Genomic DNA, 12,891 nt, shown 5'->3' on the forward strand with positions numbered 1-12,891 from the left:
GCCACTTTTGAGCTTAAGGGTCACATACTTGCTCAACTCAAGGAGATCCCCTTCTACGGAAAAGACCACGAAGATGCCTATAAGGACTTGGATGAAGTCAATGATGTGGCTGATTATTTTAATGTTCCAAATGTGCCTCGCGAAACCCAGCTGCTTCGTATGCTTCCAGTGACATTCAAAGGTGCTGCAAAGGATTGGCTCAAGTCACTCCCTCCCGGATCCATCACTACATGGGCTAAGATGAAGGAAGAATTTATTGACCAGTTTTGCCCACCTTCGAAAATAGCCAAGTTGAAGAAGGCTATTGCCAACTTTGAACAACAACCTGGAGAGTCCCTTTATGAGGCATGGGAGAGATACAAAAGTCTACTAAGGAATTGCCCACATCATGATCTTAATAGCCAACAAGAAGTCTCCATTTTCTATGATGGAGTCAATATAACAACTAGGCAGCTCCTTGACTCGCAAGGACCCCTCACAAAGAACGCACCCCCGGTGATCAAAGAACTAATTGAAGAATTCTCTAAGCATTCTAGAGAATACCACAATCCATGGAATGATATGACCAAGGGATCGGCCTATGCAGCTTCTGAAGATTTGTCGGCAGTTATGGCAATGTTGAAAACCATGTATAGGAGGATGGATAAAAAGGATCAAACAATCCATGGTATTCGGGAAGGATGTGAGAATTGCAATGGGCCTCATCTAACTAGAGATTGAGATTTGGACGAGAACGGGAATAAGAAAGTGCAAGTATGCTATTCTAGTGGTGATAGATTTGATGACGATTGGCGAAAACCAAAGAAAGAATGGCTCCCTTATGATGAGTAAAAAAAAGCGAGGGAGGAGAAATTTAGACAAAAGGCAAGGGGTTTTTACCAAAAGAGGAGCCGGTACAAGAAAAGAAACCAAATCTAGAAGAAATGCTCATTAAATTTGTAGCTGCATCCGAAAAAAGACACAATGACCACGATGCTGCAATACAAGATACAAGAAAAATATTAAGGAATCAGCAAGCATCCATTCACAACATTCAGAAGCAGCTGGGGCAACTTGCCCAACAAATGAATCAAAGAGCACCGGGAGAACTTCCTAGTAACACCGAAAACAATCCAAAAGGCGCACATATAAACATTGTCACAACTAGGAGTGGGAAGATTATAACCCCTCTGGCCCCTATTCAAAACGAAGACCCGAAGCTGGTACAAGAGAATGAGGCAGAAGGGCAGAACCAAAATCAGACCCAGCTGAACCCAGACCCTACTCGCCGAGTCCACGATATGGACTCAACGAGTCCGACATCTGATCAGAAAAATACACCTCATGTTAAGCCATATCAGCCTCCACTGCCATATCCAGCCCGAGCTAGACAAGAGAAGAATGAAGAAGACTACTAGAAGTTTCTAGAACACATAAAGGCTCTTCAAATTAATTTACCATTCATAGAAGCGGTTGCTCAAATGCCAAAATACGCCAAATTTCTCAAGGATCTTCTAACTAATAGAAGGAAGATGGAAGAAGTGAAGAAGGTGGTCCTAAACGAGAACTGCTCAGCTGCTATGTTAAACAAACTTCCTAAGAAGAAAGGAGATTCGGGAAGTTTAACATTGCCCTGCCAATTTGGAAACTTAGCCACCATTTACGCACTAGCTGATTCAGGGGCAAGTGTAAATCTCATGCCTTACTCGTTTTTCAAAAAGTTAGATCTCCCCGAGCCAAGACCCATTCGTATGGCAATCCACCTAGCAAACAAGACGGTTACATTTCCTAGAGGAATTTGTGAAGATCTTTTGGTAAAGGTGGACAAGTTCGTGTTCCCCGCGGACTTTATAGTTCTAGACATGGAAGCGGATCCCCAAGTCCCGATCATATTAGGAAGACCTTTTCTTAATACGGCAAGTGCTATCGTCAACATGCGAGATTCTTAACTTACCCTTCGGGTAGGAGATGAATCAGTCACATTTGGAGTTGATCAAGCCATGAAGCATGCAAGGAGGAGTGATGACACGGCATTTTCAATTGACATGTTGGAAGAATTGTTGGAAGATTGGAAAGAAGAAAAACCAAGCAAGTCCACCGTCTCATTTGAAGAAGAGTTTGATGCTGAAAGGGACCTGATGGAGTTAGAAAGACTGCTCGAGGAAGCTGAGTATAACGATCTGATCAGAAGTTCAGGAAGAACGACTCGCTGAGTAGCCTCGATCGACTCGGCGACCCCACTCGAAGAAACTCGAACAGTCGCGAATATTACACCGGACTCGACGAGTCTCCTTACTGGACTCGACGTATTCAGCATTTAGAACACAAAAACTGAGCTCAAGGCACTACCAGATCACTTGGAGTACGCATTTCTTGAAGATGGCCAGCAAAAACCTGTAATTATAGCTGCTGATTTGGCCGAACATGAGAAGAAGAGCCTTGTGGGTGTACTAAAGAAGAGGCAAGGTGCTATAGCATGGAAGATAACCGACATAAAGGGAATTAGTCCGGCCTATTGTTCCCACAAAATCAACTTAGAAGATGGATCAAAAGCTGTAGTACAACGCCAAAGAAGACTCAACCCGAATATGCAAGAAGTTGTGAAAAAGGAGGTGGTGAAATTACTAGATGCCGGAATCATTTATTCAATCTCCGATAGCCCATGGGTGAGTCCGGTCCAAGTGGTTCCGAAAAAAGGAGGCATGACGGTAGTGGCTAATGAAAACAACGAATTAATTCCAACAAGGACGGTAACCGGGTGGCGAGTTTGCATCGACTATAGGAAGCTAAATGAGGCCACATGCAAGGATCACTTTCCATTACCTTTTATCGATCAAATGCTTGAGAGGCTTTCCGGTCATCTTTATTATTGTTTTCTCGATGGGTTTTCGGGGTACTTTCAAATTCCAATCGACCCACAAGACCAAAAGAAGACCACTTTTACATGCCCGAGTGGAACATTTGCATATAGACGCATGCCTTTTGGGTTATGCAATGCACCGGCTACTTTCCAAAGGTGCATGATGGCTATCTTTCATGACATGATCGAAAAGTTTATGGAGGTTTTTATGGATGACTTCTCGGTTTTTGGGTCCTCTTTTGAAGATTGCTTGTCCAACTTGGATCTAATGCTAGCAAGATGTGAGAAGACCAACCTTGTTCTCAATTGGGAGAAGTGTCATTTTATGGTGAAGGAAGGCATTGTGTTGGGTCACAAGATCTCAAAGAAGGGGATAGAGGTGGATAGAGCAAAGGTTGACACGATAGCCAATTTACCACAACCATCAAATGTCAAGGGAGTAAGAAGCTTTCTAGGCCAGGCGGGATTTTATCGCCGATTTATTAAAGATTTTTCAAAGATTGCTAGGCCCTTGACTCAATTACTCTTGAAGGATGCCCCATTTGATTTTTCCAAGGAATGTCATGAGGCATTTCATTTGCTAAAGGAAAAATTAACCACTACTCCTATCATGATAGCACCAAATTGGAATTTTCCTTTCGAGCTAATGTGTGATGCTAGTGATTATGATGTGGGTGCTGTTTTAGGGCAAAGGGTTGATAAACATTTTCAACCAATCTACTACGCAAGAAAGACATTGAATCCCACCCAAGAGAACTACACTACTACCGAGAAGGAGCTGTTAGCGGTGGTATACGCTTTTTACAAGTTCCGGCCATACTTAGTCTTATCCAAGACAATCGTTTTTACCGATCACTCCGCGTTGAAGTATCTATTTGCCAAGCAAGATGCGAAGCCCAGATTGATACGTTGGGTCCTACTTCTACAAGAGTTTGATATCGAAATACGCGATAAAAAGGGGATGGAAAACGTAGCTGCCGATCATTTATCAAGACTAGAGAACCCACTTTTGGAGAAGCTAGAAGAAGATAAAATTGGAGATGATTTTCCCGATGAGTATATCTTGGTAGTAGCGGGAGAAGTGCCATGGTTTGCGGATATAGCAAATTACTTAGCAACTAAATACATCCCAAAAGATTTGACTCGCCAACAAAAGAAGAAATTCTTTTCGGAAATTAAATACTACTTTTGGGACGAGCCATACCTTTTCCGAACCTGCGCGGATGGAATGATAAGAAGATGTGTATTCGGGAAGGAAAGTCAAGAAATTTTGGCACATTGCCATAGTGGACCCACCGGAGGACATCATGGAGCACATTACGCCGCGAAGAAATTTTGACTCGAGCAGTTCGTCCTACTCGCCGAGTAGTTCGTGGACTCGGCGAGTCCATGTTGCTGATGCCCAATATTTTCCAATTTTTAATACTTTAGGTATTTTGTTTGTGGTCTTCTTGTTTCTTTGATGTGCAGGAACCATGTCTAGGAGAGGACAAAGCTCACGAGGAGGTGGTTATGGGGACATCCCATGGTTGACTTTTCCAAGCATCACCAACAAGTCTTCACTCACACGAACAAGAAACAAGCTGGAGGCTTTGAGGCGGAAGGAAATTTATGTTCCTAATGAGTTAGACTGGTCATGGATGGGGCAAGCTGGGCTGGAAGAAGCACTAAGCCATTATTTGGTCAAGTCTTGTGAAATTAATGGGGTACAAATAATCTGTGACGGGTGGAGTCGGTTGTTTAAGCTGCAAGAGCCGATATATCAAGAGCTTTGCTGGGAATTCTTTGCTACCATCTCTTTCCGTGGTGGTGACGACTACTATAGTCCAAACATTATTTCATTCTGCCTTGGAGGAGATTTTCACCAGTGTAGCATGGCAGAGCTGGCATGGAGGCTGGGGATTTATGATCAGAATGAGATCATGTCTGAGACTTTTGAGTCATTTTTGGAGCAATGCCACAAAGACTTGCCCGAGGGTGTTACTTGGTGGAACACAATTGTCAACCAAGTCTACATCCCTTCATCCGCTCAAGAGGGGATGATTCGATCCCCGATTCATCGCCTAATACATCGTCTGATCGCAAGCTCTATAAACATGCGAAAGGATGACGATAAAGTCCCCACTCTAGACATCTTCTACATGTGGAGTATTATTACTCCTAATGTATTTTGCAATTTGCCATATTGTATGGCAAAATACTTGGACGAGGGGGCAGTGAAAGAGTGGGTGACTTCAAAAATCAATGGCAGCACGTTTGTGACAAGGCTTGCAAGAACCTATGGTATTTTGGACCGGCAAGAGGCACGAGCATTGACTATGATTCCTAGTCCTCCCTTCACCACAACTTTATTTAGGAGGGCTAGGATTATTGAGGATTATGGAGGGGGCCATGTTAGCATTCCAAATGATGATGAACCGTTGGTGCCGGAAGGAGAGAGCGGGTGCCACGAGACCCACCGGTTATTCCGGTGGATGAGGAGCTACCGATGGATTGGTATAATGTTGAGCAGCGAAGGTACCAAGACGATCTCGGCCGGGGCGTGAACTATGTCAATGATTCATTTACTTATTTATTTGAGCAAATGCATTTTGCGCCAAGGCCCGGGCCCGGATTCCCGTACGTGCCCAGTTAGGATGAAAGGGTGCAAGCGAGAAGAAACCAAGCGGGTGGAAGTGGAGCCGGAGGAGATGAAGACGAGGAGGAGGATTGATGTTTTTTTTTATGTTTAAGACTATTTATTTTTCTTTGTTTTGGTTGATAAACTTTTAGGATGTTTAAGTAGGACATTGTTTTCTTTTATCACTTTGTGGTTGTTTTTTTTTTCAGATTGAAGGATTGGATGCATGAAAGAGTCTCAATTGTCAAGGTTAGAGTGAGGATCGGGTCTAGATGAGAATGTGCATGAGTTTAGGGTCGAGTCCGTTCTCAAGGAAGGTCTTAGAGTTTTATTTGTTGAAGAAAAATGAAGAAAACACTGCGTTATCATACCCAACCATATCAGAAACGGAACCCAAAAGCAGCATGTTTTTATTTTTCACTCAACGATGGACTCGCCGAGTGCACATTTCCTACTCGACGAGTCCGGGTCCAATTCCACGATTTTCTGCTGGATACGCTGCTGCTCGTCGTGTTTCCGTATAGACTCAACGATTCTATCACCTTTTCATGCTCAAGGCTTATATTCTGCTCATATTCACTACGGGTTTCGCCCTTATTCCTTAGAGTTTCATTTCTGAAGATTTCTGAGTATCTTTCCTGCATTTTTGGAGGTTTTCCACACAAGCTATGACACCCAAGACATGGATGAGTTGTTCCCATGTCTAAAGTCAGCTAAAGATGGAGCTTTACATGAAGCAGATCGACCTCGCCACTACTACCCCAGGGGAGTTTGTTCCCATTCTCTCTCTATGTTTTTATTATTATTCTTTATCATGCATAATATGCAATGGGGACATTTCATAAATTAAGTGTGGGGTAGGGGGTTGGTTACATTAGTTTATATTAGTTAGAATTTTAGTTAGATTTTGAAAATTTTGAAATTTTTGCACTAAAATTGCTAGGATTAATTTAGAAAATTTTGGTAAATCAATTAGGAATCATGCTAGTGTTATGTTTGATGATTGCATGAAGACCCAAATGTTTAGTTGAGCCAATATATGTTCTAGTGCATTTGTGGCCTCCTTTATTCTAGTGAAATCATGGGACAAAAACACAACCTCGCTTAGTTTGAGGGATGCAATATGTTTAGCATCGTGTACCAGAAATGTATCTAGGAAAATTTTTATCTTTAATCAATAAAGGTTGAAGTTGAGCACCCCTGCTTAAGCATGTAGGTTTGAGTGAAAAAAAAAAGTGAGTTACATGAGAGAATTACAAGAAAAGTTTGAAGAAATTTTGGAGCAGTTAAAGTAAAGATCAAAATGTCAAAATTCCAAAAGTTCAAAAGTTGAAGATACCAAAACTTAAATCAAACAAGGTGAAGAATTCAAAGAAATTAAAGTTCAAATTATCAAGAAAGTGAGGAATTCCAAAAAGCTCCATAGTGGTATAAAAAAATTGTAATTTTTAGAATATGTATGCTTGGGTTGCTCAACCAAAAACACCTTGAGACTTGGAGGTTTTCTGCGGATGGATTCGGAGGGATGCATAAAATGAGCATTGTTCAAAAGAAGTGGGCGAGTGTTTATGAGGATTGTGAGTATTTAGGATTAGGGGGGTCGTTTAGGAAAAAGTTAGACACAAATGCATGCGTTGCGGTCTTGGCATAATGGCTGGGTTTGATTGGGATTGTCTTATGTGATATTAGTGTGTTAAAATTCAGTTTTGCTTGGGGGCAAGCAAAAGTCAAGTGTGGGGTATTTTGATATTTGCATATTTAGCCATATATTTAGTATAGATTTTTATCAATTATTAGCTAATTATTTGCATATTATGGACAAAAGGTACTTAATAATGTTTGAATTATATTTTCAGTCCAGAAGCCGTGCTCGGAAGCAAAAGGAAGCAGGAGTCATGAACGAAAGCTCGGGAATGGAAGAAAGAAGAAAAAGGCTTAAATCTAAAGCTACTCGGCGAGTAGGGTCGTCTACTCGACGAGTAGACACGAAGGTTTGCGAAGATATACGAGAAGTCCTTGCCGCATACGGATTCAACAAATGGACTCGTCGAGTCAGTTACCTACTCGACGAGTAGCCCCTGTTTTGAGAAAATTATAAATAGACTTCACAAACCCAAATTGAGGACTCTCTGGCTTTTTGGAGAACTTACTTGGCGACTAAGGAACTTGCTGGAGATCAGAAGAACGTGTGAAGAACCCTAATCCTTCATTCTTAAGAGATTAAGGCACTTTAGGTTTAATTTTCCACTTACTTTTGAATTGAATTATGTTAGGATTATTTGAATTTGTTTTTAAGCTTTCATACACTGAAATCATGAACTAATTTCGTTAGTTTCTGTTTGGGGAAGACAAATTTGCTCCTATGGTTTAATTTACTCTTTTGATTAATTGTTAGTTGGTGATATTGTTAAATTAAGCTTGTTAAAGACCCTTATGCATTAACTACAACTATTTTCTGTTAATTGCTAAGTGATTAAGCTGCATGAACATCTCTTAATTGCTTATCTCATATAAATTATGTGAACACAATAGTATATGCCTAGGAATAATGAACATGAAACTAGGATTAACTAGAGAATGGGTAAATTAATGTGTGAGCTTGTATGATACACCATCAACAAGAGGTTAATTGAATCACCAAACTTAATTAGCTAGCTAGAAGTCTTATTTAACCCGAATAATCAACCTAGGAAATCTATTAGTTTAATCAACTGGCCATTGTTTGAATTAGTATGTTTTCTAAGGATTAGTAATAGCGAATGCGAATCTAATCACTAGAGTCGGTAACCAATAACAATTAATCTATTATATTATCATAAAAATTAACCATAGGAGTAAATGAGTTGAACCTAAACAGAAACCCTTTTTGATCATTGAATTTAGTTTGTTATTACGTGTTTTCAGCTTTTAATTGAGTAGTTAAGTTTTAGTTAAGTTTCTAGTATTGTAAAACTAGAGAAACCCCTATTTTCTATTGCTTGTTTTTAGTTAATTCTAGTTTTTAGTTTTAATTTTCCGTTCCCTGAGTTCGATACCCTATTTATTTAACTACACCACAATTGACAGGTCCACTGCCTTTGTGTGTCAATTTTATAATTAAAAGTAGGATTAAAACCAGTTGAATTTACACACATCAGTATGATAGAGATATGACATTAATTGTTAGCAGTAGGGGGTGAAATAGTCCCCGAGTCCGGTTGAAAGACCGAAGGGTAGGTCGGCACCCCAGAATAGCCTGACATGGGTTGGTCGGCACCCCAGAGCGGCTTGACATGGGTAGGTCAGCACCCCAAAATGGCTTGACATGGGTAGGTCAGCACCCCATAATGGCTTGACATGGGTAGGGCGGGCGCCCCAGAATGGCCCGGCAATATATATACGCTATGTGATTGTATGGTATATGGTATGATGGGGGAACTCACTAAGCTTTGTGCTTACAGTTTCAGTTTTGGTTTCAGGTACCTCTTCGTCTAAGGGGAAGGAGCCGGCAGTGTAGCAGTGCATCACACACACACACATGATTTCCGCATGGAGTTTTCTGGGATTGTACTCTGATTGATTTTACTTTGACATTATGAATTTCAGACACATTGTTATATTTTTGTTTGCAAATGATATGGCATGGGAAATGTTTTGGTAAACTATGATGAGAATTACTTAATTAAAAATGAAAAATTTGGGCTTGGAAATTGGGATGTTACAAGTTGGTATCAGAGCCCTGGTTGATGATGGGCTGAGCGAGTTCATCGCGTCTGAGATCACGAGAGGCATCCTTGAGTCGACCCCGGTCATTTTCGGGTCGATCAAGGAGGGGATTGTTGAGATGATGGAGGATCACCTCCGGGCATTCAAGAGTGATATGGCATCTAGCCAGAAGAGTACGCGCACACTGTCCTTCAAGGACTTCCGAGGGAGCGGTGCGCCGGATTATCATGGGGTGAAAGACCCCATTGCTGCCAGGAGATGGATCGCAGACATTGAGTCTGCGCAGTTGACGAGCTTCTGCCCGGAAGGGTCGAAGGTCTGCTTTGCTGCGGGATGTTTGAGGGATAGAGCTAGAGACTGGTGGGAGTCGGTTGGTGACTCATTGGGAGCCCCAGCCGTCGAGGCTATGACGTGGTCAGATTTCGTGACCAGATTCAGGGCCGAGTTTACGCCAGCTGTAGAGCTTCAGCAGCTGGCCAGAGAGTTTTTGGATATGAGGCAGACTACGGAGACTGTGGCGGAGATCACCGCCAAGTTCTGGGAGAGAGCATTGATGTTGCCCCAGTATGCGGGGGATGAGGAGATGCGGAAAACCCGCTACCATGATATGTTGAAGGCTGATATTCGGGAGCATGTTAGCTATTCAGCCTGCCCGACCCTGGAGTCCATGATTGCCAGGGCGCGGGAGAGGGAGCTCGATTTAGACCACGTCAGGAAGAGGAAAGCAGAGATAGAGCAGGTGACAGGGGTTTCGGGGAAGAAACCCAAGGGATCCGATGTTAGGTCGAAGGGCCAGCCAGGCCAGAGCCGCTGCAGGAAATGCGGCAGGCCGCATGAGGGAGCTTGTAGAGCGGGATCGACCGGCTGCTACAAGTGCGGCAGGACGGGGCACTTTGGCAGGGATTGTACTTCCCCCGCCCCCACAGTGCAGATATCAGACCTGATTTGCTTCCATTGCAATCAGAGGGGCCATAAGAAGGCCAACTTCCCTACATTGACAGCAGCTTCAGCAGCGACGCCAGCAGTGGCACCGGTTTCAGCGACAGCACGGGTTGTAGATGGCTGGAAGGCCAAATCAGAGGCTCCAGTGGTGCGGAGCCGAACATTTCAGTTGACAGCCGAAGAGGCACGCGCTGCACCCGATGTGGTGACAGGTATGATCTCTTTCGTATGCTTTTGTTTATGTCGCTGTGATTTTGATATGTTATGTATGTGCCCTGCATAGGATCGTTCCATGTGAACGGTATCCCAGTTCAGGTATTGTTTGATTCGGGAGCTTCCCGATCGTTTGTCTCACTTGTGCTTAGCAAGAAGTTTCCTGAGTCGTCGGGCACGTTGGATTGCCCTCTAGAGGTCGAGATTGTGGACGACCGGTCAGTGCGAGCATCAGAGGTCTACCGAGATTGCGTCCTGCGGCTGTTTGAGGAGCATTATCTGGTAGATCTGGTTCCCATACCTTTGCGGGGGAACAAGGTTATTATCGGTATGGATTGGCTAAGCCCCAATTGGGCAGTGATTGACTGTGCACATCAGTTGGTGCGGATCAGGGCCCCAAGTGGGGGAGAGCTGGTAATTAAGGGCGAGAGGCCACAACGAGGACCTGCTTTATGTTCAGCGGCGAGAGCTAGGCGTTACCTTCAGCAGGGTTGCTTAGGATTTTTTGCCTATGTTATGGATACCCGAGAGATGGGTAAGGCAACGGTGGGCGACGTGCCCGTGGTACGAGAGTTTGCGGATGTATTTCCCGAGGAATTACCCGGGATACCTCCGGAGAGGCAGGTAGAGTTCAGGATCAACCTAGTCCCGCGTGCGGCTCCGATTGCCAAGGCACCTTATCGGTTGGCTCCTCCTGAGATGCAGGAGTTGTCTACACAGCTGCAGGAGCTGTTAGATAAGGGATTCATTAGACCGAGCAGTTCACCCTGGGGAGCCCCGATTCTGTTTGTGAATAAGAAGGACGGGTCGCATCAGATGTATATAGATTATAGGGAGCTGAATAAGGTAACAGTGAAGAACCGTTACCCACTCCCGAGGATTGATGACCTCTTTGATCAGCTACAGGGAGCATCTTGGTTCTCCAAGATTGATTTGCGTTCAGGGTATCATCAGATGAGGGTCAGAGAGGAGGATATGCAGAAGACTGCGTTTCGGACGCGTTATGGTCACTATGAGTTTGTGGTGATGCCTTTCGGGCTCACCAATGCCCCTACCGCGTTCATGGATCTCATGAACCGTGTGTGCAGACCGATGCTGGATCGGTCTGTGATAGTTTTTATTGACGATATCCTGGTCTACTGCAAGACGCAGGAGCAGCATGAGGAGCATCTGCGAGAGGTTTTGGATACTCTGAGGAGGGAGAGCTTGTACGCGAAGTTCTCCAAGTGCGAGTTCTGGTTGCGCGAGGTGCAGTTTCTTGGGCACCTTGTCAACCAGAACGAGATTCTGGTTGACCCGGCCTAGGTAGAGGCCGCGATGAGATGGGAGGTTCCGAAGTCTCCATCTGAGATTCGGAGTTTCCTGGGATTAGCCGGCTATTATCGGAGATTCATCTAGGATTTCTCCAAGATAGTTGTACCTTTGATTCGGCTAACGAAGAAGGTCGTAGTCTTTCGTTGGGGGCCTGAGCAGCAGGCTGCATTTGAGACATTGAGACAGAGATTATGCGAGGCACCAATCTTAGCTCTGCCGGAGGGCATGGAGGATTTTGTCGTATACTGCGATGCGTCCATCTTGGTTTTGGGCGCAGTTTTGATGCAGAGAGGACATGTTATTGCTTACGCTTCGAGGCAGCTGAAGCCTCACGAAGAAAATTATCTGACGCATGATTTGGAGCTGGGGGCTGTTGTTTTTTCCCTCAATATTTGGCACGATTACCTCTATGGGGTTCGTTGTACCATCTACACCGACCACAAGAGCCTGAGGTATCTCCTGGACCAGCCGAATCTGAATATGAGTCATCGTCGGTGGCTTGATGTGGTGAAGGAGCGACGAAGATGGAGGAGGCACACAAATCCAGATTTTCTATCCATCCAGGAGCGACGAAGATGTATAGGGATCTTCGACTTGACTATTGGTGGCCCTGCATGAAGAGGGACGTAGCATGGTATGTAGAGCGGTGCTTGACCTGCAGGAAGGTCAAGGCCGAGCACCAGAGGCCACATGGCAAGATGCAGTCGTTAGATATTCCCATGTGGAAATGGGAAGATATTACCATGGATTTCATCACGAAGATTCCCAGGACTGCACGGGGAGTGGATTCGATTTGGGTGATCGTGGATCGGTTGACCAAGAGTGCCCATTTCATACCGATCCAGGAGAGCATCTCGGCCGAGAAGTTGGCCGACATCTATATCCGAGAGGTAGTAGCTCGGCACGGTGTGCCAGTTTCAGTGATTTCCGACAGGGATGTGCGGTTCACTTCCAGGTTTTGGAAGAAGTTTCACGACGAGCTAGGTACTCATCTGCATTTTAGCACCGCCTTTCACCCGCAGACGGATGTTCAGAGCGAGCGGACCATCCAGACGCTAGAGGATATACTGCGGGCATGTATTTTAGATTTCGGAGGTAGCTGGGATACCTACCTTCCGTTGGCGGAGTTCTCGTATAATAATAGCTATCATGCGAGCATCGACTGTCCTCCTTTCGAGATGTTGTATGGGAGGAAGTGCAGGACCCCGATATGCTGGGGTGAGGTTGGTCAGAGGGTCATGGGGAGTACCGAAGTGGT

General features: G+C 44.3%; 1 protein-coding gene and 1 non-coding gene across 2 annotated transcripts; one reads left to right on the forward strand and one right to left on the reverse strand.

Annotated features, from left to right (window-relative positions):
* Positions 1–288: 288 nt before the first annotated feature.
* Positions 289–395, reverse strand: LOC145128079 (small nucleolar RNA R71). Its single transcript, XR_013716681.1, has one exon. It is a non-coding gene; the product is annotated as a small nucleolar RNA R71 (small nucleolar RNA).
* Positions 396–1,460: 1,065 nt separating this feature from the next.
* Positions 1,461–1,928, forward strand: LOC145127736 (uncharacterized). The gene has a single exon (XM_079062874.1). It carries the CDS (start codon positions 1,461–1,463, stop codon positions 1,926–1,928), a length of 468 nt encoding a protein of 155 aa, XP_078919000.1.
* Positions 1,929–12,891: the final 10,963 nt, after the last annotated feature.

This window comes from Lactuca virosa, chromosome 7 (genome assembly GCF_052849685.1).
Source record: "Lactuca virosa cultivar CGN04683 chromosome 7, Lactuca_virosa_CGN04683_v6, whole genome shotgun sequence".
Classification (NCBI taxonomy): domain Eukaryota; kingdom Viridiplantae; phylum Streptophyta; class Magnoliopsida; order Asterales; family Asteraceae; genus Lactuca; species Lactuca virosa.